The sequence below is a fragment of the Martes martes genome (genome assembly GCF_963455335.1).
Source record: "Martes martes genome assembly, chromosome: 16".
NCBI lineage: Eukaryota > Metazoa > Chordata > Mammalia > Carnivora > Mustelidae > Martes > Martes martes.
The window spans coordinates 19,755,310-19,780,667 of NC_137904.1; the positions used below are offsets into that span (position 1 = coordinate 19,755,310).

A 25,358-nucleotide genomic window follows, 5' to 3' on the forward strand; every position below is an offset into this window, starting at 1 on the left:
GTCCTTCTCACCTCTTAGGAGAGAATCCCAAAGATTCCATCCAGGGTCCTTGTTTGCTTTTTGCTCCTCACACTTCTGGCTAACCACGTCCATTCCCATGACTTCAGCTACTGTTTACCCATAGATTCATTGTTCCCAAATATGGACCTTTCCTGAACATTCAACATCCGCATACCTAACCACCTACTGGACATCTGCCCCAGGACCATGGCAGTGTCAAACTCAACTTATTGTCTAAATCTACTTCTCTCCCGTATTCTTGATCACCATCCATCAAGCGGTCCAGGTTAGGAATCTCTGTTCCTCTCTCTCCTTTACCACCAGGGACTAAAATCTGTCACATTAGAAATACTTCCCCAATTCAGCCCAGCATTTCCATCCAGACTGCCACTACCTTAGTGCTCTTCCTCATCTCTCACCTGGACTGGAAGGGTCACCTGAACCATTTCTGGGGGACTTCACAGCTGAGTAGCAGAAAGAGATTTAGATACGTTTGGTGGCAGGGAGGGAGATGAAGAAACCCATGTTGGGGAGTGAAGCAGGAGCACTTTCAGAAGAAGGACTGGGGTAAGAAGTAGATTTATAGCAACTGGTCACATTGGTCAGTATCAAGAGATAACAAGGCCCTTCCTGAGAAAAGCACAGAACTTTTTTTCCCCTTTAACTTGTTTCATAGTTACAAAGGTTATGCTTTCTCATTATAAGAATTTAGAAAAGAATGAATAATAATGTATAATTCCATTATGTAAATGGAGTTACTTTATATTTTGTTAGTATTTTTATATGCATATATATTTTTAAATAGCAAGTATGGGATCATATTGTATATGACTTTTTATAATCTTTTTCATGTAACAATATATTGTGATAGCCTTCTCATTATAAAACTAATCTCTGTGTCAGAAAACCTGTAAAAATAAAAGTTACCAGTAATCACACGGCCCAGAGAAAACCACTGCTAATATTTTGGTTTACTAATAACCAGTTTTCTTTACATACCGTATTGTGTTACTTCAGTAAACCAGTTGTTCCTTGCTGGAAATTTTAGTTTTCTGGTTTTCACTATTATAAGTAATGCTTTAGTGAGTATCTTTGTATAAAAATCTTTATGTGTGTGGGGGGCACTTGGCTCTCAGTAGAGCATGTGACTCTTGATCTCCAGGTCATGAGTTCAAGCCCCATGTTAGGGATAGAGTTTACTTAAAAAGAAGATCATACTGTGTTTTCTTACTGCTGTAGGATAAACTTACACAAGAATTACTGAAGCAGAGGAACATTCTTAAAGGTTCTTTGTGTATGTTTGCCAGTTTGGTCACTAAAAAGGTTATGCTAGTTTACGTTTCCATTAAGTGACAGTTTTTGGTTTTGTTTTGTTTTGTTTTGTTTTGTTTTTTTTAGATTTTATTTATTTATTTATTTATTTGACAGAGATCACAAGTAGGCAGAGAGGCAGGCAGAGGGAAAGGAGGGGAAGCAGGCTTCCTGCTGAGCAGAGAGCCCGATGCGGGGCTCGATTCCCAGACCCTAGGATTGTGACCTGAGTGGAAGGCAGAGGCTTTAACCCACTGAGCCACCCAGGCGCCCCCCAGGTACCCCTAAGTGCCAGTTTTTACCACACCTTTGTTAGCACTACAAGGCTAGTTTTTGGTGTCTTTTTCTTTTTCTTTTTTTTAAAGGTTTTTGTTTGTTTATTTTAGAGAACATGTACAAGCGAGGGGAGGGGCAAAGGGAAAGGGAGAGAGAATCTCAAGCAATCCTATGCTAAGCGCTGAGTCTGACACAGAGCTTGATTTGCGCACAAATGATGAGATCATGGCCTGAGCCAAAATCAAGAGTCGGATGTTCAGCCCAGGTGCCCCAAGGCTGATTTTTTAAAACATCCTCTATTGGGATGCCTGGCTGGCTGGTAGAGCATGCAATCCTTGATCTCAGCATTGTAGGTTCAAGCTCTACATTGGGTGTAGAGGTTACTTAGAAATAAAATCTTAAGGTTGCCTGGGTGGCTCAGTAGGTTAAGCATCTGCCTTTGGCTCACGTCATGATCCCTGGTTCCTGGGATTGAGCCCCGAATCGGGCTCGTTGCTCAGCAGGGGAGCCTGCTTCTCCTCCTCCCGCTCCCCTGCTTGTGTGTTCGCTCTCTGAGACAAAGAAATAAAACCTTTAAAATAAATAAGTCCTTTATCAATTGATAGACAAGAATATTCCCAGTGTTTTAATTTTATTATGATTATAGCAAGATCATTTTCATAAATTTGTTACATATGTTGTTTTATATATTTTATAAAATTTAAATTCTATTCTGTGTTCATTTTTCTATACAGGTGTTCTTTTTGTTATTGAACTGCAAGAGCACATTTGCCAAAATTACCGTCCATTCTGTCATTTACCTTCCCCTTTTATTTATGGTGATTTTGTTTTGTTTTTACAATTAGGAGCCTGTAGAGGTGTTTTGTTTTTTGTATTTTTTTTAAAAGATTTTATGTATTTGACAGCGAGTACAAGCAGGGGGAGCAGCAGGGAGAGGGAGGACAGGCTCCCCGCTGAGCAAGGAGCCCCATGAGGGGCTTGATCCCAGGACCCTGGGATCATGACCTGAGCTAAAGGCAGCTGCTTAACCGACTGAGCCACCCATGCATCCCAGGAGCTTGTGGAAGGTTTATGTAATCAAATCTGTCATGTCTCTGCCTTTATATTTTCTTTTTTTTTACATTATTTATTTATGTATTTTCTTTTTTGAGAGAGAGAGTGCATGAGGGAGGGGTGGGTAGTTAAAGGAAGGGGGGGGCGCCTGTGTGGCTCAGTGGGTTAAGCCTCTGCCTTCAGCTCAGGTCACGATCTCAGGGTCCTGGGATCGAGCCCCGTATTGGGCTCTCTGCTCAGCAGGGAGCCTGCTTCCCTTCCTCTCTCTCTGCCTGCCTCTCTGCCTACTTGTGATCTCTGTCTGTCAAATAAGTAAATAAAATCTTAAAAAAAAAAAAAAAAAAGGAAGAGGAGGGGAGAGAGAAGCCGACTGCCCGCCTGACCCAGAGCTCGATCTCAAGACCCTGAGATCATGACCTGAGCCAAAATCAAGAGTTGGACGTTTAACTGACCAAGCCACCCAGGCGCCCCATCTGCCTTTATATTTTCTTTGGTTGCCTTCATGGGTAGAGCTCTTAACTGCTCTTGCAGTAGAAAAAAATGTTTCATTTTCTTATGACTCTTTTTGGCATTATTTTTTACATGTAACATTTGAATTTATGTTGGTATATGATGTGACATTTAAGAACCTAACTGTGTTTAACAAATGGTTACTAGTCCTCACAGAGTAACTCTCAGAGAGATGACTGGTAAGCTCCAGCACTGCAATCTGAGGTATCTGTGATGGGAAAGGTACTCCTGCAGGCTGGGGTGTTGGGGGGTGGGGTCCTGGACTGTAGCAGCCCCCAGCCTGGAAGTGGCAGGAGAAGCATAGGCTGGTATGTGGCTCCTGGAGTGTCCTGGGTTGCCCCCAGCACTGTCCAGTAGAGACTTTCCCAATGGGCCTGGGGTCTTTAGAAAGAAGTCCACTTGTAGGTGTGGAGCTGAGCCTTGGATCTAGGCAGTCTGGTCATTGACAGGCCACTGCTCAGGGCCTTACATACCATTCTGAGAGGGCGTCAGTTATGATGAGCACAGGTAGCTGATCTCTTGGGTTTTAAAGACTTGACTGTGCAGCCTGCCTTTTAGGTGAGCTTGGATTGCTTTGACAGTCCACCTCAGTCCTTTCCGTGGGGTGTTACAGTCTAGCTGCTCTGCCCTGGGGGGCCTCCCCTGTCATGGACACACCCCACCCCCCACTTGACCCAGTTGGCTCTTGACTCACATTACAAAACTGCACCTTGCTCTGCTCATAACCTTGCCCCATCTCACTGCCAATGACCTGAACTCATTTTCTCTCATAAAGCCTCCTTTTTTTTTTTTTTTTTTCCAGAGGAATAGCTGAAGTTCTTATCCTTTCCCTTGTGCCTTTCTGCTTTGATCAGCTTCTTCCTACCAAGTCTCTAGAGCCCCCATCCCTAGCTACAGTGTTTAGTTAGCCTCTTTGGTTTCTCAGAAAAGCTCAAAGTGCATGGCTCCTCCCTTTTTGCTTCGGAACTGCATTTCTTTCCTTATTACTCAGTGTCCACACCCAGGGCGGTTGTCTGGATAAAAATCTGCCCCTTTCCCCCAGTCACCTTTTCAGGCCAGACATAGGCACCAGTGAGGAATGGCTGTCTGCCCAGACCCAGTTAGCAGCTCTTATTTCCTCAGTGGCCTGAGTCTCTGAGATTGTCTGAGCCTCTGGATCCTAAGTCTAGTTCTGTTTCCTTGCCTTCCTTACTCCTCTGCTAAGTTTATTTATTGGGCACCACTAAGCAAAGTTAATGACTATTCCTGTCTTTAGCCAGAATAGGGGAGACGTTACCTCCCTATCCCCCATTTCTGTGAGGTTTTCTAGGACTCTGGACCCACTTCCCAGGTTTGGCTATCCCAACGCAGTCAGGGGAGAACCACGCCATTCTTCTCATCCCAGCTGACACTAAGCAGCTTTGTGACGTTGGATAAGACATCTTCTCTTGGGAGGATAGACTAGATTATCTCAACTCTTCCAGCTGTGAGATCATATGAGGCAAGGGAGAGGGTAAAGTAAGTGACTTGATTGTACCTGTTTTGTAGGTTCAGGAGAAGTCCTTTACTCAGTGGGAGTGGAGGAAGGTAGCTGGGGACTTTGGTGGAAACTGCTGGCTCTGAGGGGCCCACCTCACTGATGGCTGGATGATTACCATATGGGATACACCTCTATCAGAGCCACTCAAACCTGCTCATCATTCAGACTGGGCTTGTCAGGAATCATGTATGGGCCACTTAATTTCTTCTTATCCCTTCTTAGGAAATACGATGCTCTGGGAACCTAAACTAAATGAGTACATCAGCATGCTTATGGGTCTTTGTGTGGTCATAGGATCTCTATGCTGTGTCCAGTGTGGTGGTGGCAGAGAGCAAAGCTAACCTTTTCCAGGTATTACTGTGGAGTGGAGTCCTGCTTTGTGACCTCTTACTCCACCCTGGCTTACCAAAGGTCACCTGGCCTTGGCTACAAGGCTACCCAGCACATGTGGGGCACACAATAAATATTTGTTAAATAAACATCATGCTGTGACCCTGGGTGTACTACTAGTCTTCTGTCCCTTCTTTGTCCTGGCTGGCTTTCTCCCTTTGGTCTTATCTTAATTATGATATGTGAAAAGCTCCTTAAAACCACTTGCAGAATTTGAGAAGTTGGTCCTGAACAGTTAGGACATCTTCTGGGATCTAATGCAAATACCTGTACTTTGGCTTTACTTCCTTTCTGCCATCTCCTTATGTATGCATCTTAGGGGTCAGGAAACTGATCTTCATACGCCTTGGAGTTGCATTTGTATGTATGTATGTATGTATGTATGTATCCAATGCTTTGTTTGAGGGAGTGGGGTGGGGTGGAGGGCGGAAGACAGTCTCATTAAGAGAATATCTCTAGCTTGGCATATTTAAAAATTGAGGGATTTGAACTGGACATTGGGATGCACAGACTTGAGGAGGAAGACTAAAAATAGAAATCCTTTCATGAGAAAGTACACAGTGATGGGTGGCCTAGGTGTCCCCCTGCTCTAAAGGTACTAAGCACCTAGAAGCCATTAAAGAACTTTAGGAACTACTTTTTGGAGATGGCTGGGCTTTGGATCATGCCCAAAGTGCTCACCTTTATGCTGAAACATCAGAAGGCTTCTTTTCACTTTGCTTTGAGTGAATACAGTTGCCAGCTTCTACCCCAGTTCCATCCCTTTGGAACAGGGAGCTGGGGCTAAAATGTTAAACAGCTCTCCTATTCATTCCCCTCTCCTTTTATACCCACCTTGTAGGTATCTCCCACCCCAACTGTGTCCATTCCCCAGCTGGGGAAACCCTGGCTGATAAATTCTGTTTAGCCATTTTCAGGCTCCTGTAGGCAACAATGGCTCAGAAAAAAAGCCTCCTTTCTAAACCCTTGCTTTTGCCTAACATCCCCTGGCTGCTGTCCCCACATGACCCAAATAAACAGATGATCATGTGAAGCCAGTAAGGCTGTTTGTTTTAAATAGCAAGCATCTCCACTAAGCTCTGGAGCAGATGGGGTATTGGGGGCAAGGGAGAGACTGGCATTTTACTCTGTTCACCCCACCTTTATCTCGTGCTTACCCACCCGTGAAGGAAAAGGTGTCTTCAGAATGCTCCTTTTCAGAGGGGTGCCTACTTAATGGAATAGAGCTGGTACTCAGCAAGAAATCAAAAATTGGCCTTGGGCCTCTGTAAGAGACTTCAGGACTATATGAGTGCTATGACCACTTGAGGACGGCAGAAAATACAGCTGAATGGAGCTCTCTGAGCATCTTGGGCCACTGGACAGAAGAGTACAGTGTTGACCCCAAACAAAATGAAAATTTGGTCAACATTGTTGCAGGTCACTATTGCGTATACACACTGTTCAGTGCTCCACCCCAGCATGCACACCTGTGTATTGCCTTCAAACTTCTCATTTTCTTTGGTCGTGCAGTGGGCCAGGCCAGCCACACTAGTAGCAGGTGGTAGATATCTAAAAGGAAGCAAAGTAAGGACCAGCACAGATCTCGCCCTCCCAGGAAAAGGGCATTCATCCCAGGGCACCTGGGCTCTGTTGTTCCCACCCTCTCCCCCACCTTCCTTTCCAGCTCCATCATAAGCCAAGCTAGTGGCACCTGGACCTGCGTAATGGCCTCTGTTCAGTTACAGATGCTGGGGCATCAAATGTGTAAAGATCAGATCCTTCCGTAGACTGCTGCTGGCAAACAATCCCCTTCCTTCTGTTCACTAGGCTCTTGATTTCCAAGATCTGTGCAGATTTTCTTTCCTTGGTATGTATTATGCCCTCAAAGGAAGGGAGCTAAACCAGCAGGCATGCATTTGTACCGGCTTTCTGTGCCTCTAAGCTAGACCCCAAAATAGGAACATACCCCTCTAAGGGCACAGTGGGGATGGGATGGGATGGGAAGAGATGGGTTGGCAGGGTGGTCTGCCACTCAGCTGTCCTCATTAAGTTTTGCTTTGTAGCTTTGATGGTGAAGCCCAGGCTGCAGGATTCTGAACCCAGCTGGCATTGTCCCCTTCTGAACTGGTAGCAAAAAAGGAATTTGAGGCTAGGACGCAGGGGCCAAAGGACTGCTGGCATTGGGCCCGCAGAGCTGTACATGTATTAGGGTGCTACCAAAGTGCCTTCAGCCTTTGTGTCACTACCAACTCTACCAGTGGGGCTTGTGTGGCCTGTGCCAAAGAAGCAGAACAGCAGGGTTTCAGGTGAAGATTTTGGAGACCCAGACTACAGTATATTAAGTGGGTAGACAACTTCCCGTGCAGGCAGTTTGATATTCCTCCACGATTTTTTTCGAATTGGGTGCCCTGCCCTGCCCCAGAACTGCCTTCAGAGGAGTCGTCGACGGGGTCAAGGATAAATACTACTTCCTCCCGGGCATGCAGCAGTTAGAATACCGAGTGACTTCAGACAAGTCCTCTCCCGTGTCTGGGCCTCAGTTTCCTTATCTGCATAATGAGACTACTTGGGTACGCTGACAAAGGTCTAACTTTATGATCGTACCGCAGGCAGCCCCAAACACTAGCGCAAGTAGCGGCGGCAGCGAGCGCCAGCCCGGGGTCCCGCCCTCTTGGCGAGCGCGGTGGAGACCAGGCAAAGCGTCCCGACCCCGCGCCCCTCCCGCGGCCTCAGTAGCCCAGCGGCTGGCAGGGCCAGGCTTCCGCCCTCCACGTTGTTGTTCCCGATTTGGGCCCCGCCCCCTTGGTCTCGGCCGCGGACGCCCTGCGTTTATTGCCCCCGGTCCAGCCCCGTAGCAAAGGGTGGCCTGTGGGGCATCCACATTAGACAGGCGTGGACAAAGACAAGAATTTGGGGGTAGAAAAGAGAGAGACTTGGTTTGGAAGGAAGGGTGTTGAAAAGTAAAGGGTAGGCCACGGCACAACTGCAGTATTTTCCTCTCGGCGTCCCACCCTCCGTTCTTAGAGTGGACCCATCCGCACCCAAGAATGTGACCGTGTTAGACACTGGCCCTTTAAATAGAAGGCTGGCGGCGCGGGGTGTCCATGTGGAGCTGCTCCATGCCGTGTTGTCCTGCCCGCCCATTGGCCCGTGGCCCGGTGACGTCGTCTAATAGGATGCTAACGCACTGCGGGGGGAGGAACGGAGGCAAAACGCGGAACCGGATTATCACTCCACTCCCTCCGCTGGTCTCTGGCAGCCTCCTGCCGTCAGCTCCGCCCACGGGCGGATCCCGGGGGAATTGCGACAGCCGGGATGGTTGCAGGAATTAGGTCACGTGTGGGTAAGGAGCGGAGACCCAGGGGTCAGGCCAGTCTCTACCATCCTAAGGTTTCCCTGACCTGGAATATCCTTATTTGAGCTAACTTGTCTTAAATTTTCCACCCCTCTTTTCCTCCAGCAGGACACACTTCGTTGTGAATGACCGCAACACGCAGCCCTTGCTCAACTTGTGGCTTGCCATCGGGGCGGGGCGAGGCGAGAAAGCGGAAATGCAGGGCGCGAGCGGGGCGGGATATTCTCCCACCCCCACCCAGGCCACGTGTGCGCGCGCCGTCTATAGTGGGCGGGGCCAGCCCGCTCGGGACCCCGCCCCTCCCTTCCTGAGACGCCGCGGCCCTGCGGGCGGGGGCTCCGGTCCGGGCTTTGGCTGCGGCCCCGGTGTAGTAGCGGGGGCGGCGGCCGGGGGCAGCGCGGCTCCTTCCCTTGTTGTGTGTGTCGGTGCCTCCTCGCCATCTTGTTGCAAAGCCTTTTCTTGTCGGCGGGACTCCCGGGGGCCGCGGGGCGGGAGGCATCAGAGGGGGAAAAAGAGAGGGAGGGGAAGGAGGGAGGCAGTGCCGCCTTTTGTTTTTTTGCACCAAAATTTTTTAAATTTGCAAATTATATTTTGCAAATATTTTGGGAAACATTAATTTTTTCTCTCCGTGCTCTCCCGTTCTTCCTTGCGGAGTGCGCTGCGCCGCCCAGCCCTGTCGCCCCCCGGAGGTGATCCCTCCCTCCTGCCTGCCCGCCAGTCTGACCTGTGCCCGGCTCGCGGGCCGCAGTCTCGGCCCCGGCGCGCCCCCGGCAGCTCTCGGCGCGATGAGCATAGAGACGCTACTGGAGGCGGCCCGCTTCCTGGAATGGCAAGCGCAGCAACAACAGAGAGCACGTGGTGAGCGGCCGGGCTGGGCCCCTGGGGCACCGGGGAAGGGGAGACGAGCGACCCTGGTCTCCGAACCCACGCAAAACCGCGGGCAGGACGCCTTTCTGGGCTGCCCGCGAAGCCGGGCAGCTCAAGGTTCCGCACAAGAGCCGCCGCCCGGGGAAAAGTGTTGGTGGCAGTAAAATTAATTAATGATTTCATTAACATGCAGTGAGGGACTCGGCTCCTGTGGGCGCCACCTCAGCTGCCTGCCACCCCGTGTGCACGTTTCGTGGGGGCTCCTTTCGCGTGGGCCAGCGGCGCCCTCGGTAGCGCTGAGGATGTGTGAGTCGGTGGGGGGTGGGGTGCTGAATGGTGTTGCGTGGGGGTGGCAGACCCGCGTGTGCGTGCGTGTGTGCACGGGGGATGTGTGATGCGAGCCTCGAGGAGAGCGGATGAACGGACGTGTACACGGGCGAGTGTATAGTGCACACGAGTGGGCGTGTGTGTAACGGAGTGGGGGGTGGGAATTACTCTACGCCAAGCAGCTCCCCGGCTTCCCTGGCCCTGTGGGGAGGGTGCGGGGGGCGCTCCCGGCCGATCTACGCGCCGCTTGGGGCGGAGGCGGCCTTTGCAGAATGAAATGACATCGCGTGTCTTATGATCCTGGCCAGCCCCGCCTGACCCCGCCTCCCAAGGCTGGGCTGGGTCGCGCTTCAAGGGTTTGGGTGAGAGCTGGGCGGATTGGGTGTCTGCGAAACGGCCCGCAGGTCGCTGGGGGCAGTCCCGGGGCCCCCCTTGCTGCGCCCCACTTTAGCCGGTGTGGAATGTGGCGTGTCTGCGCGTTCCAAACCCGCTCTCGGCTGGAATGTTGCGTGTGCCTGCGTTCCAAGCCCGTTGGTTACACCGGGTGGTGACGTGGACGGGCCCCGCCTCCGACCACGTGCACGGGGGACACTCCCGCTGGGGACAGAGCAGCCCGGCCCCTCCCAGCTGCCTCGCGCTCGGCCGGGGGCGGGGCCAGGGCGGGGCTGGCGAGTGGCCTTGCGCGGGGTTGGGCCCTGGCTCCGGCCGCCGGGCACCTCCCTGGGAGAGCGTATGCACTGGGAGGAGGAGCTGCCGAGCTCACCTGTAGGTTCTCGCCCCAACCTCCTGTTTTTGATCCTGGGGCGAGGGAAGCCGTCAGAATCGAAGGGCGACAGGACATTTAGAGCTCCCATACTCCCATTGACGTTTGGGGGAACGTTCTCACTAGGACCTCCTGACAGTACCTCTAGACACATTGTGGAATGAGCCGGGCGGAGAAGGGGCAAACTTTGGCGTTCCCTCGTTAGGAAACGAGGATTTCAGATGCTTCCAGTCCCACCCGCCCTGTCGGTGGTCCCCAGCTTTATGGTGCTGCAGGAATAGGGGTTGGAGGGAAAGACCTCCGTTTTTCGGACCATTGCGAGGCCCTCGGCCCTGAATCGGTGTGTGTACGATATCCGGGGACTCCTGTCCCTTCCAGCCTCCCCTCCCCTCCTCCTGACGGGTTCGTTGTGGTGAAGAGAGTGCTTCGCCCTCCTTTCCTTTCTCTCTGCCTATTGTTGCTTCAGTGATGAGTCATGCAGGAGGTAGTAGTGTGTGTTGTGTGCGCGCGCGCCCTGCAGCTTTTGCCGCGGCAGCGGAGGGGGTGGGGTGGGGGGAGCGGCAGCGGGCCAGGGGCGGGGGAGCGGCGGGTCCGCCTGGCCTAGTAGGTCGACCGGCCTCTCAAGGTCAGGAGTCTCTCGAGATCTGTGAGACTGAGATGCTTGGATTTTGCGAGATTGATGGGCCGGGACCTCAGCCCGCGTGCCCCTCCTCCTTATCTCCGGGGTCCCCAGCAGGGTCAGGCCCTGGGCAGTGCTGGTTGTGACCGAGAATGTCCCGTTTGTGGACTCAGCGAGTGGGCGAGGGGAGGGGGGTGCGTGGACAAGAACTGGAGAGACTTGAGTCACCTGCTGCCACCATCAACACAGTGCATTTGAGGGGTACCTATTGTGTCCTCTCAGGCACTGTGCTAGAGGTGAACAGGAATGACCCTGCTTTTTCCCCAAGGGAACACTCACTTCACCTTCAGTTTGCCCTCAGGCTGATTGGTTTTATGGGAAAGGGGAGAAGCCCGCCCCGCCCCCACTGCCATCTCCCCCACCCTTTCCAAAATACTAAGTTCAGAGCTGGCAGTAAGAAGGACAAGGATGATGTGTGCAACACTGTGAAGGAGCCTGGGAATGGTTCCCTCCTAAGAAGTTGCAGAGCCCTGCCCCTCCCCCAGGTGGTGAGAACTGGGGGCAGGGAGCTGAGTAGTGGCCCTGTTTAACTGACCGTCACAGTTCCTTGTTGGGGCCAGGAGGTCTTAGGGAATGGGTGGTGCAAAGCCAGATGGACTCCAAAAGCCTACATGCACACGTGGCTAGACTTAGCCGCAGCACTTAAATCTCAAATTCATTTCTTCCCCCTCCTTGAGGTTCTGTCCTCTGACTTGGGGTGGGGATGGTGGGAGAGAAGAGGTCTTGTGTGGACCTGCTGACCTGATGAGCAGCTCTGAACAGGGATTCTCTTGTCCATGCCCCATTTCAATTTCAAGGATGGATGTGTGGGAGGATGTGTGCACACATGCATGTGGGAGAGGGAAGAAGTGGTCAGCAGCATTGAAGAAGAAGTCATTTCCAGCATTCATGGAGGTGGCTCAAATGGAACCGACCCTCTTCTACCTGACCTAGTCACATGGCAGGTGGGGGGTGAGAGTCTGCCGTATCCACAAGTTCCTTTTGGCCTGAAGAAGGGGAGAACTTTTCCCCCTGAACACTGGAGGCTACCTAGTGTTGACCGTGGCCCCTGAGTCACCCCAGATGTGTCAACCTGAATTCTCTGGGGCCCCCTCGTGTGCATGTTTGGGAATGGGAGAGGGAGTGCACCCCTGGGTGCAGCACAGCGTTATTTCACAGAGACTGAATCTGTTTTGTTCCTGAGGAAGTCCCTGAGTGACTGCCAGTTTGCTCCCCCCTTTTGTTTCCCCCTCCCCAGGGCATAGGAAGAGGGTCGCTGCTGGGTGGGGAGGAGGCAGGAAGCTTTGGTGGGCTGAATCTGGCCCAGGACACCCCCTCTTCACCACCAGTCAAGACTTTCCATGCTGATCCAGGTGTGATACAGCTTGGCCATTCACCTGGGTCCCTCCTGGCACCTGTGAGGCATACCTGCCTGACCCTGGAAGAGAGAGGGTAGGTGAGAAGGAGGTTGCCATCTCCTGGATAAGCTGTGGAGTTGCTTTAAAATATGGGGAATATGAGGTTTACTTTCAGTCTAGGTTCCCAGGGCACCTGTCTTTGGGGCTTGGGGCCCTCTCTGTCGCACTGCTAATAGGAGAGTGGAACCCTGGTCCCAAAACTAATGAAGGAATTTGGGTCATGGCCCAAAGGAATGAAGGTGGGCTCTGTTGGGCCCTGGAGCTCAGCGGAAGGGGATGGGGTGGGGGGAGGTGGGGAGCAGTGTGGGGGATGGACTAGGTAGCTGGTAGGTGGAACTCTTCACAGACTTCTCTGCTAGTGTGGTCTCTGGGAAGCTGGAACACAGAGAGCTGGTTTTCTCTGGGGCTGTAACATAAGCCAGTGCCAGTCAGAAAGGCCTGGGAGAGCCCTCATTGGAGCAGGCCTGGCAGCTCCCCTTTCTGAAGGGCAGGGGAGCTACGGAAGAGGCCTGTGCTGCTGGGAGACCGCTGAATGCTTCCCCTCTCACAACCCTGCTCTACTTCCTCCTCCGGCCTCTTCTCCCCTGCGGTGGGGAGGAGCTTGGAGCAGGCCTGGCTTGTGCCCACTTGGTTCGTTGGCCTGAGGGCCCTCAGCCCCAGAGACCAATGGAGGGGTTGATGCCCTCCTCTGTATGGGGGCTCTTAGCTTACCTGGTCCTCCAGCCCCACCCCTTGTGGTGTGGTATGTTTGGGACATGTCTTCCGGCTCCTGCTGTCAGCCCAGTTAGTCTGCAGTGTGGCCAGTCCCAACCGCAGAAGGGCTGGTTGACCAGCCTGCACCCTGGCCTGAGGGGCTACAGCTGCTCCCCAGGGACCCTGCCCAGCCCTGTAGCCAGGGAACCGGATTGGTGGGGCTTGGCCAGCCCCGGGCAGGGTGGAGGTGGGGAGGTACTTGTGGCTCAGGAAGGGCCCTCCCCTTCCCCTGGTGGCAGCCAGCCCCTTGAGCAGGCCTCACCTTAAAGCAGGGCTGGCGTGGGGATGCTGAACGGACAGGTGTGGGGCTGCTTTCTTTTCTTTTCTGCCTGCCTCTTCCCTTTCTGGTTGTGCTGCTGGTGGTGGGAACGGCCAGGGGGAGGGATTTGGGACCCATGAGTTCTAGCACCACAAAAGGCAGAGAAGGACTGAATGGGTTTTGTGTGGTCTCTGAGGAAACCAGACACTGGGACCTGGCATGGGACTCCTGGGCCTGATGTCCTCATGTGTGAACTGAAGGTGATGTCCCTGCCCTGCCTGTGGCTTGGACTTCCATGAGGATTCAGACGGGTGTGTGTGTGTGTGTGTGTGTGTGTACAGACATCTAGTGAGCATGTGCTAATACAGCAGGCATGGGCATCCGCCAGGTGTCAGAATTCCTGGCTGGGTCTGGCTCCAGTTTACCTGTTAACTTGCTCTGTGACCCTCAGCAAATCACTTTACCTCTCTGAGCTCATTTATTTCATCTTGAAATGAAGATGCTGCCTGCTTTCTGGAAGGTACTTGGTAAATACCGTTGAAGACCTTCCCCAAAAGCTGTGCTCCGTTTGCCTCTCCTACATTCTCCTGTGGTGGCTTGTGAGGTCTTTAGCTGACTGGCCTCTCTCTGCCCACCATACCTGTCACCCCATGCACCTCAGCCTTGTTGTTCCTGAACTTCCCTGCCCCACTAACCCTTTAACCTTCAGGTGGCCAGGCCTCCAGCATTCCCTCTGACAGCTCCTGCTCTGTCCCTTCTCGTCTCCTAGCATGGATTATTCTGTTACTTGCCCTCCTCTCATCCCCTAGGTCTTGGGCTCCCCAAAGGCAGAGACCAGGCCTCTTTTCACTGTTCACTGCCATGCCCCCAGCACTTAGCCCCTGTGCCTGGCTGGGTGTGGATGGGCATTTGTGGTGTCTCAGGCTGAGCAGGCGTGTCCCTGAGCACTGACTGGGACAGGGTCAGAGGACGCTTTGTGGTTGGAAGACTTCAGAAGCCAAAGCCCAGGACTGTTGGCCTACTGAGAAACCCCTTGTGTTCTCTCTGCATAGAGGAGCAGGAGCGGCTTCGCTTGGAGCGGGAGAGGGAGCAGGAGCAGAAGAAGGCCAGCAGCCTGGCCAGGCTGGCCCATGCCCTGCCCATGGAGGAGCCCCGCATTGAAGCACCACCCCTACCTTTGTCCCCCCCAGCACCCCCTCCAGCGCCCCCACCCCCACTTGCCACCCCCACCCCACTGACTGTCATTCCTATTCCAGTAGTGACCAACTCTCCTCAGCCCCTGCCCCCGCCCCCACCACTGCCTCCTGCAGCCCAGCCTTTGCCTCTGGCACCTCGCCAGCCAGCCCTGGTTAGCACCCCTGGACTCAGCATTAAGGAGTCTGCTCCCTTGCCCACTAGGCCACAGGTGCCCAATCCCGCTCCCCTGCTGCCAGACTCCAAGACCACCCTTGCGCCCACTGGCAGCCCCAAGCCTTTGCAGCCCCTCCCCACACCCATCTTGACCATAGCACCTCACCCTGGAGTTCAGCCCCAGCTGGCCCCCCAGCAGCCACCCCCACCCACTCTTGGGACCCTGAAGTTGGCACCAGCGGAAGAAGTCAAATCCAGCGAACAGAAGAAGAGGCCTGGGGGGTGAGTGAGGTGTAGCCGAGTTGGGGCTGGTGGGATGGAGAATTGCCCACATTCTGGCAGGAGTGTGTGCAGGAGAAGGTAGCCCTCCTAAACTTATCCTTCAAAGCGGTATCCTACCTCCCCAGCTGAGAATTACCCTGCTGTATTTGGATAGTTCTCACTGTGCCTGTGTCTATCCCCACCCAGGGAGTGGGGAATGGCCATGGGCCTCTGTTGTTGTCAGTCTTCTTTGTTCTCTGACACCCTCAAGGATGGGCCGATAGCATTGCCAGGCCTTTGGACAGAGTATTGGATTGGAGATCTCTTGGGTGAGGGCTGGGGCCAATTCGCTATTTCTGTGAGACCCTGGAGACCCTCTGTCTCCTCACAGGTGGACAAGAGCAGGATGGAGGGTTAAAGGGATTGTGAATTATGAGCATCATGTGCCCTCCAGGGGGTATATCCACCTCCCGTCAGGGCAGCTTTGTACAGAGAATCTGGGGAGCAAACCGCCTGTGGCATTTGGGGAGTGGGGGCAGGAAGGCCACCGAATTGGGTCCTCCTCCCTGAACCTCCTTCCTGTCTGTCTGGGTTTCAGGATCGGAACCAGAGAAGTACACAACAAATTGGAGAAGAACAGGTGTGTGTGCTTGCGTGTCTATCTCTGGGCCCGACCCGCCCCCTATGGGGACTGCTCCCACCCTTGGTCTCCCAAGCTCTCCTGGGGCCTTCCTCTCCACCCCCATCCCCCAGGTGCTGGCTAACCAGCGCACTCCCTCTCCCCAGGAGGGCTCATCTGAAGGAATGCTTTGAGACCCTAAAGCGCAACATCCCCAACGTGGACGACAAGAAGACGTCGAATCTGAGTGTGCTGCGGACGGCGCTGCGGTACATCCAGGTATGGGGGAGGGAAGCACCGCTGGAAGGAGGGCGGGCGGTGGCCGCGGCGCCAGCTTCCTCCCCACTCCCGCCCTCCCTCTTCCCCTAGCCGCGGCCCCGCCCCGCCCTGCCCTCGCTCCCTCTCCGGCTCCCCCGCCCGCCTCCACGCGGGCGCTGAGCACATGGCTCGGCTGACGTCAGCGGGGCTCCCCGCCTGCGAGGGGGCGGGGGAACCGGCGCGCGTGCGCGGGGGAGGGAGGCCGCGGCGTTCCCCTCTCCCCCTACCCCTGCGGGGCAGCCCCACGGACCCCCGCCATCTGCACCACCCCCGCAGCTCGGTTTTGAGACCAGGCGCCGGGGTCCGCGTTAGCTCCAGCGCGGTTAGTGTCCCCGCGGGTGAGAAGGGCGTTGAGCGGCCCCGGCGCCTCCACCCCGCCCGCAGTGCCTGGGCGGGAACCCGGACTCGGCCTGAGAGTCTGTCGCTCGTGGAGGGGTGGGGAGTCCCCTGGGCGTGGCTGCTTGCAGACGGCTGCGCACCGCTGAGCCCCCTCCTCTCCAACTCTGACCCCAGAATGATTACGATCCTTCCGTGAGAGCGTTGAGGTGCCACGACTGGATTTGGGGGGTTAAACCTGGAGGCTGGGGAAATGTGGTGGTCTGGGTGACCAAAGCAGTCCTGGGGTCACCGAACGTTTAAAAAATTACGCTCTCCTCCTTGGGTTTTTAAAAGCCTCTTTTCAGGGGGCTCTCCTGGCTGTTTGCCCCAACCCCCTTTGGGCACTGGCTTCCCTCCGCTGTACGGGGGGAGGGGGGGCTCCCGCCAGATAAGACAGTTGCCATGACGGCCCGTGTTTCGGTTTCCCTGGAAACCGGCCGAGGGTTCCGCGTGCCGGGAAGGAGGCTGTGGGGGTGGGGCGGGTGGCCACGCTCGGCTGCTGCGGAGACGGAGTCGGAACCAAGCCGTTGGGGAGTGGGAGGGACTTAGAGCTCCCTGCCCGCTCGGGGTGGGGGCGGGGGCAGCTTGGGGTCCCCCTGCCGGCGCACTCGGGCAGCTGGGGGTGGGGGTGAGGGGGAGCCGGGCAGCGTCAAAGGTCCCGGGGTCAGGGGTCCGACCGAACTATGAGCCAGAGGTGTGGCTCCACCCCCCCCTCACACACACACCCCCGCCCCTGCTAAGACTGCGGGGTCACAGCCCTGAGGTAACCGGAGCCTGACTCGTTCGGGGGGCGGAGGCGCTGTTACGCCACTGCTCTCAGCCGGCGGCTCACTCCCGGCCTCCCGCGAACGCGCGCCCTTCCGCCCGCCCTGCAGGCGAGGGGGCGTGGCTGGCGCGCCTCCAGGCCGCTTCCCGGCACCCGAGAGGGGTGGAGCCGGGCTCGGGGATTGGCAGGGCCGGGGTGGCGGCGGGGCTTCCGCGAGCCGAGCGGTGGGGTGCCGCGGGCCCGGAGTGACGCTGCAAAGCCGAGTCCGCGTGGGTGTGCGCGTGCTCCGGGAGGGGCGGGGCCTCGATTGCGGCGGTCTGGCCTCGGAGGAGGAGAGGCCCGAGGAGCGGGGATTGGAGGGTCCCCAGGAGGCCTACTTTTGATATGTCTTTGTAGAACTTGGTCTTGAGAATATTACTGGTTCTTCAGTCATTCAGTCACATGACCTAGGAGCAAATCCTTGTCCAAATGCTGTGACGTTTTCTGTGAATATCAGTTTCTTCTGTACTGCCATTTTGCTAAATAAGAAAAAAATAGTATCTTCTTCGTGGGGATGTTAGGATTCGCGCTGTAAATACCAACTTAGTCACAATTACTGAGACACGGGAAGGATGGAATAACACATTCCACTTTATAGACAGGTAGCAGAAATGGGCCTAGGCTGAGTAGGCAGCGAGGTGTACCCAGGCTGTTCGTAAGAGATACTTGTACCAGGGCTGGCAACGGAGGCAGAAATAGAAAACTTACAAGGCCTTCTAAATCCTTAATCTCACTCATTTGTTTATTCATTTAGGTACTTTGGACAGCTCTGTGTCTGATTCTGAGAATAAAGCAGGGAGCAAAGAAAAAAGTGTGGGTCTCTGTCTTCATAGGTTAGTCACGTGTTTGGCGTTGGTGGCAGAGTAGAAACAAAAGAGTGTGCCATGAGGATGTAATAGGGACAGGGGTCACAGAATCTGTTCTAGGGAATGAGGGAAGTTGTAGCTGAGGAAGGGGCATTCAAGCTGGGACCTGAAGGTTTCGGGATGACCTAGGCAAAACAGAGGGCAGAAGGCCCAATGCCTTCTCCAAAGTTTCTCCAGCACTGGGGAGCAGAATGCAGTTTTGGAAGTTAAAGGTGGTCACGAGGGTTGCCATGGAGAGATGGGGACAGCAGGGCACTAGCTGGGAGTGAAATGGGAATAGTAGAGAGACCACATTAGCTGTGTAGACTCAAGGCTCTGGGTGTGTGCTGAGGTGGGCAGGCTGTCACCCCTGGCCAACTCAGGGTGGCTTGGAGGTGCTTACGGGATTTGAAGCAAGCCACTGTGAAGTGGACAAAAACAGGAAGAGGAGTAGGCAGGTGCAAACTATGCATCCAGGCAGTCTTAGGAAATGTGTTTTAAATGAACCAGTGTGGACAAAGCTAGAATCTGGGGAAACTTTCCAGGGGCCTCTAGGTTTGTGGAGAACTGGGCTAGTTAAGAAAAAGAGGTCTTGACTTCAGAGTTCCTCCCAGAGCCAGAAATCTGCTTTCCCTGCTGGTGTGTAAAGTTTAGGACAGCCACTTCCAGCCCCCAGCAGCCAGGTTCAAGTGAGAGCTGACTCACCACAGGCCCCATCTTTGGTATGGCCTCATCTGATGTCATGTCCAGCACAGGCCTCTCAGGGTAGAGCCAGGTGTGTGTGTGTGTGTGTGTGTGTGTGTGTGTGTGTGTGTGTGTAAGGGAGGGATCTTTGTGGTAGAACTGTGGAGAGAAGCAGGTTAAATCTCAAAAGCCAGGATGCAGAGGAGGCTGTGTGTGGCCCGGGACTGCTGGCAGAACTGTAAAGCTACTGGGTTTCAGGCCAGAACAGAGTAAGGTTCTATCTGGGTTATGTGTTGCAGCAGTAATGGTTGGAGGCATCTTTGAGTGGTGAGGTCATAAATACAAAGAGTTTGGAGCTACTGGAGGGAGTGGGTGAAGTTGAGGAACTTGCCATACCAAGGAGGGGCAACTGAACAGCCAGGAAGGCTGCTCCGCTCATAGTAAAAGGAGTCAAGGAAAACTCGGTGTGATGGGTGACTGATTCTCTTGTGATAAAGGCGAGGGACAGATTAGAGGTGGGAATCCACAGGCTCACATCCTCACAGATCCTTTCCCTGGGGCTAAGATATCTATAGTTCTATCCTGGCTGCTGGTAGGGTCAAGGGAGAAAAGCTAATTATGGAGTAGTCCTGGCTTTTACTCACAGCGTGGGACAGGGACAGTGTGTACAGAGGAGGAAAGACAAAACAGGAAGTTTTTAGGGGTGATTTTAGTGTGTGATTAAGTACTGATCGTCTTATTAAGTGCTTGAGTGTGGGCTTGGAGTGCAAGCAGATAAGAGGCAGAGAGGTGAGAAAGGGTCTGTGTGTGTGAGAGGGTTCAGAGAGGAAAACCAAGACTAGCTGGGTAGTTTGGTGTATGCAGGGTCGGTGGGTTCTGCACCTGCGTGGCCAGCAAGCCTTGGAACCCAGGAGCTCAGGAGCAGCGTGGGTTCCCAGGCTTCGGGATGCTGTAGGGCAAGAGTGGCCATGTTTGGTGTCCCCAGCACTCCTGACATGCCTGGACCAAGGAGAAGCTGCCAGTGGGGAGGCCTGCGAGACTTCGAGGCATCCATTTAATAAAACGTCAGAGTCAGGAGGTCACAGAGGACGGGAGCTGAGGCAGAGGACACAGGCTGGCCTTTTGGAGCTGCAGAGAAGTCTCTCATGTGAGGGGAAACTGGGGATCCTTCTGATAGGGGAGGCATGACCTGTGTGAGGGGCCCCAGCTGCCTGTGCACCTGGAGGGGCTGAAGCAGCTAGGGGTCCCGTGGCCAAGGGCGCTCCCTACTGGTGTTCTTAGTGAGGTGGGTGCCTCCGGGTCATGGGACAGGGCCCGCCCGAACCCTGTGGTGGTGGCAGCAACCCTGTGGTGGTGGCAGCGGCAGTGCTCAGTGTGAGAGGCGCTGTGGAGCCGTTGTTCATTGGTCAGTGCAACTCAGCTACAGGTGTGAAAGGAGGGGGGCACATTCCACGGTTTGGGGTTCAGTCAGCAGCCTGGAGAGGAGCCCTGAGGGCTGCGGGCAGTGAAACCACGTTGTTGAGAGACAGCCCAGGGAGGCACCATGGGGAGTACCCCATGGTGGGCCAGGGGAGGGGGCAGAGCCAGCAGCTGCCCGGATGAAGGAAATGGAGGCAGGTCCGGAAGAAGTGCAGGGGCTCCAGTGTGGGGGGAGGGGTCGGTGTGCCACAAAGTCTCAGGGGCATGCTCAGGGACACTGAAGTGGAGGAGACTAGGGGATGGTGCTGTGAAGAGAAGGGCACGATCGTGTGGGGTTCTTTGGGGAATGAGTTCCAAGGAGAGTAGCTTGTGGCTCAGTGACCAACAACGTGGTATGAGTGGTGCCTTGAGCAGCACCGAGAAGTCTGTTTCCCCTTCTGTTCCCCACAGGATGGAGGGAGGCGGCTGCGGGGAGGGTGGAGGGGAGGGCGTTTATCCCGGGGTGGGGGGAGCTGACCTGCATCCGTGCTTTCTGTCCGTGGTGCCTGCTGAAGCGCCTGCAGTCCACAGGACATGGGGTCCCCCCGGGCCTGGCCATGAAGCAGGGGCGGCTGTGGTCTCCAGCAGCCCCCTCCCTGCGGGACTACCACTGGGGCCTGAGGGACCTTGAGCGCAGGGTGCCCCAGGGGAGCGGTCGGCAGTACTGGGGGCCTTAGAGCTCCTGCTCAGGGTATGCTTCGGGCCCTTGCCTTGTTCTCCAGTCTCTGAAGAGGAAGGAGAAGGAATACGAGCATGAGATGGAGCGGCTGGCGAGGGAGAAGATTGCTACCCAGCAGCGGCTGACAGAGCTCAAGCATGAGCTGAGCCAGTGGATGGATGTGCTGGAGATTGACCGTGTGCTCCGGCAGACTGGCCAGCCCGAGGACGACCAGGCCTCCACCTCCACGGCCTCTGGTGAGCACCCTCCCGCCCCTCCCTGGCCAGGCCCTTGCCCCCTAGCTCCCTGTCCCTGGACCCTGGGGGCATTTACTGCTCCAACTTCTTGTTTCCCAACCCTTTCTAATCTGTCCCTGTCCCCATGTCCCCCCACAGAGGGTGAGGACAACATAGACGAGGATATGGAGGAGGACCAGGCTGGCCTGGGCCCACCTAAACTGAGTCATCGCCCCCACCCGGAGCTGCCGAAGCCCCCGCCCAGTGCTGCCCCCACACCTCTGCCTCCCCATCCACACCCCCACCCCCAGCCTGTGGCCCTGTCTCCTGTCCACCTGCCTGGGCAGCAGCCACCACCACCACAGAAGACACCGCTGCCGGCCCCTCCTCCCCCAGCGGCTGCCCCTGCCCAGACGCTGGTGCCGGCTCCAGCCCATCTAGTGGCGGCAGCTGGCGGGGGCTCCACGGTCATCGCCCACACGGCCACCACCCACGCCTCAGTCATCCAGACTGTGAACCACGTTCTCCAGGGGCCAGGCGGCAAGCACATCGCCCACATCGCCCCCTCGGCCCCCAGCCCTGCTGTGCAGCTGGCCCCCGCCACGCCCCCCATCGGCCACATCACCGTGCACCCTGCCACCCTCAACCACGTGGCCCACCTCGGCTCCCAGCTGCCCCTGTATCCGCAGCCTGTGGCGGTGAGCCAGCCCGTGGCGGTGAGCCACATCGCCCACACCCTCTCACACCAGCAAGTGAATGGCACAGCTGGGCTGGGGCCCCCGGCCACTGTCATGGCAAAGCCAGCTGTGGGGGCTCAGGTGGTGCACCACCCCCAGCTGGTGGGCCAGACAGTGCTCAACCCTGTGACCATGGTCACCATGCCCTCCTTCCCAGTCAGCACGCTCAAGCTGGCTTAAGGAGGAGGCCACTCAGAGGCCCCCAGTGGGGGCAGGGAGGGGGACCTGTCCCCCGCTCTCCCACCCACCAGCTCCACACATTCCAGCCAGGCCCAGGCCCGACCCCCCCCCCCCAAACCCACCCCCAGGCCTCCTAGGGGAAGGGGGTGCAGAGACTCTGAGCCAGGGGAGGGAGGGCCACCCCAGGGAGCTGGGCACAGGGCAGGGGGTTACCCCCACTGCACTAGGACTTGATCAAGTGATGAGACACTCTGGTGAATGTGCCACTCTGTCTGGCCTGGTGCCAGCTCCAGTGCCGTTCCTGCCTCCCCACCTTGTACCCTGCAACCCCGTGCGATGTGGCTATTGTGTTCTCCCGACTTCCCCACCCTGCCTGCCTTCCTGTGCTGCTGCTGCTGCTACTGCTCTGGCTGATGAGGTGGCCGAGCTCCCGGCCCTCTATCCTGAGCCTCAGCCTTCTCTTCCCAGGCCCTCAAAGGGGAAGGGGGGAGGGAGCAGGACTGAAGCAACTTGGCCTAGGGAGCTGGGGAGCTAGGTGCCTGGGGGGCTCTGCTCTGAGTAGAGGTGACAGATCCTAGGACACAGCTGCTGTGCGGTCCCATCCGGACAGCTGGGCACCCCAGCCTGGGGCTCTCCGACCCAGTCGTAGTCACTGATTTGTTACTACAGAAACTAGTTAAGAGGAGTCTCTACCAGCAACTCATCCCATGCTGTTGCTGAGCTCCCTGAGTCCCCCCAGTCCTTGCCACTGGGGTCCTGACCTCAGGAGGGTAGGCTGAGGGTGGGGGGTGGGAAGGAAGGGCTTGGCCATCCTGCCCCCACGCCACCCCACCACTGGCCTGGGGCTGGACTGAGGATAGAGCTTCTCTGGATCTCTGCCCCCAGCCCTGGGCCTGGCTCTTGACTTCCCAAAAGCAGAGGGGCTGGGGTGCAGTCACTTCTGCTGCCCCAGTTCCCTGGTCTCTGCTCAGAGCCGTGCGCGCCCCTGAGGGGTGGGTATGCTGGAGTGCCTCCTGCAGCCTCTGGTCTGGGTCTTAGGAAGTCCAAATCCAGGGCCTGGGCCAAATCCCCCCATCACCCTCACCCCGCCCCCGGCATCCCTGATGCCCTGTGGGGGACCTGTAGAGCAGGGAGGAGGACTGCTGCTTGTGCCCCAACTAATTTGTCTTTGGCATCATCTCTTTCCCCTGAACATCAGCTTTTCTCCAGTGGGCTCTTCTGAGTGTGCCACAGCCTTCCTCTGAGGAAGGTCCTTAAGTCGGATCTAGGGCAAGGCTGAGCTTGGGGTGGGTAGTGAGGGGGCCTTTGTGCAGGGCCTGCTTCTTGCCCTGCCTTTGCCTCTTCCCACTCCTTTGGCTTCTCTTTTTATGTGGGTATTTATTACAAGTGGCCTTGTGTTAGACACGCAGTTGTACACACGTGCATACTCGCCTCCCCACCTTGACACACATGGTGGCCTTTCAGCATGGGGAAAGGAAGCCAGTGTCCGTAAGTGTGAAGTTTGCTTTGATGAGCAGGGGGAGCAACCTGCAGGATACTGAGGAGGCTGGCAGAGGTCCCTTTCAGTTCTTTCCTAGTCCTGGAGACCTCCCAGGGGCCTGTTCTCCTTCGTCTTGCCTGGGGTGGGGAAAGGGAAGGCCTCTGGTCATCCTAGAGGCCCGCAATAGGGAGCTTCGGACCCCACAAGCTCCCTGCCTTCCTGCTCCTGCAGCCACCTCCTGCCACCCTGGTTTTTGGGGAACCAGTCCCCGCTTTTCCCCAAGTGGTATCAACAGAAAGAGCAGAGGGAGCTCGACAGGCCTGGTGCCCAGGGAATAGTCAGAGAAGCATTGGGGAGCCTGCCCTTTAAAGCTCTGTTCACCTCCCTGCATTCTGAGGCCATTTCAGAGTTGAAAGTGTGTCAACCAGTGGCCTCTTGGGCCTGCACAGATACCTCATCCGCCCGCTCACCGCCCCTGCCCCTCCCCGCCCCTAGCAGTGGGGGCCTTCGAATCTAGTGCCGAATGACTATGTCCAGATTGGTGACGATGGGTGTTGTTGCTGTTGTTTTTGTTGTTGTTTGTGAATGCTGTGATGCTGTGTGCCCGAGAGGGCAGCCGCCACCCAGCCCTTACATGGGCATCTCCCCTCTGAGAGCTGTCAGGACCACGTCTGTCCTCACCCTGTGGGACCGCCTGCCCCTCCCCCTCCCCAGCCCTTCCAGCCTGGGGGACGCGTGCGTGCACACACATACACACACACACACACACACACACACACACACACACACCTTACCTCTCATGCGTGTTTTACTTTTTGACGTTAAGAGTGGCTCACTGGCTGGGAGCCTTTACCTCGGGGAGAGGGGGAGGTTGGTTCCTTGGGGGCCAAAGAAGGGCAGGGAGTGCCTGGAGGGGAATTGGGGGGTCACTATAACCCCTGCTCTCCAGGAACAGCTTCTCCCCCATCCCAGGGTTCCATCCCCACCCCCCAAAGAGGTGGCCCTTGTTTACAGTGAGGACTCGGTCACTGTGTCTCCGTTTCCTGAAATATAAACTGTAGCGACCCCAGACTGTAGAGATTTTTATGTGTTTGGATACATCTGCTGTGTGGGAAAAAAAAAAAAAACCTACAAAAAACCCTAATTTTGTACATATTGTATTTTTACTATTGAACTGTATTCTAGTGGCTGTTCATGCTCCAAGACTTTAGGTATTGAGACATGAATACTATCCATGTAATAAGCACTTGCCTGGAATAAAATATAAAACTGAAATAAACCTGCACTGAAACCAGAGACGGAGCCGTCAGGCTGCAGCATCCGGGTCACTCTGTTGCCACAGGAGGCCACGACTTCTCGGGAAGGACCTCCAGCAAGAACCATCGGGGGTCTCACCCTGTCGGCGACCCTCAGACGGGTCCTCCAGCAGCTTCCGTGCTGGTCAGTTTTAGAAGACATGACCTTCCAGTTCTGACACCAACGTTCAGTCCTCAGCAAGCCTTGAGAACTGCAGTGCTGGTCTTCTTTACGCTTTTGTAATACTTTCTACTTCCTCAAACCATTCCTACAAACACTATCTTGTTTCATCTCTTCACAGCACGGTGGAGTACATAAGCCAAGAACTAGCCCTGTTCTGGCAGGTAAGGAAACAGGTTAGAGGTGGCTGAGTGATGTGTTGTGGTCATACAGCTAGCCTGGGAGCTTGAGGAGTCAGAGCTCTGGGCAGGGTTCCCCAAGCGTGTGGCACTCTGCCTTGGGGACTGCCATATAGCTAGGGATCCCCAACTGGAGAAAGTTCCAATAGGAAAGGTGGAGGACCCCCGGGGGGTCGGCGATTGGGGATCGGTGCATGGAAAGGGGAGAGGCTTCCTGAGTAGGGAGGTGCTTCTGAGGTGCTAAGTCAGGCCA

The 25,358-nt window shown here is 55.5% G+C and overlaps 1 protein-coding gene across 1 annotated transcript; it reads left to right on the forward strand.

Moving 5' to 3' along the window:
- Positions 1-8,992: 8,992 nt before the first annotated feature.
- MNT (MAX network transcriptional repressor) lies at positions 8,993-24,563 on the forward strand. Its single transcript, XM_080825701.1, has 6 exons — positions 8,993-9,254; positions 14,494-15,073; positions 15,651-15,692; positions 15,839-15,950; positions 20,882-21,074; positions 21,213-24,563. The coding sequence occupies exons 1-6, from the start codon at positions 9,182-9,184 to the stop codon at positions 21,968-21,970; spliced, it is 1,758 nt and encodes a 585-aa protein (XP_080681827.1). The 5' UTR covers positions 8,993-9,181; the 3' UTR covers positions 21,971-24,563.
- The last annotated feature ends 795 nt before the right edge of the window (positions 24,564-25,358 follow it).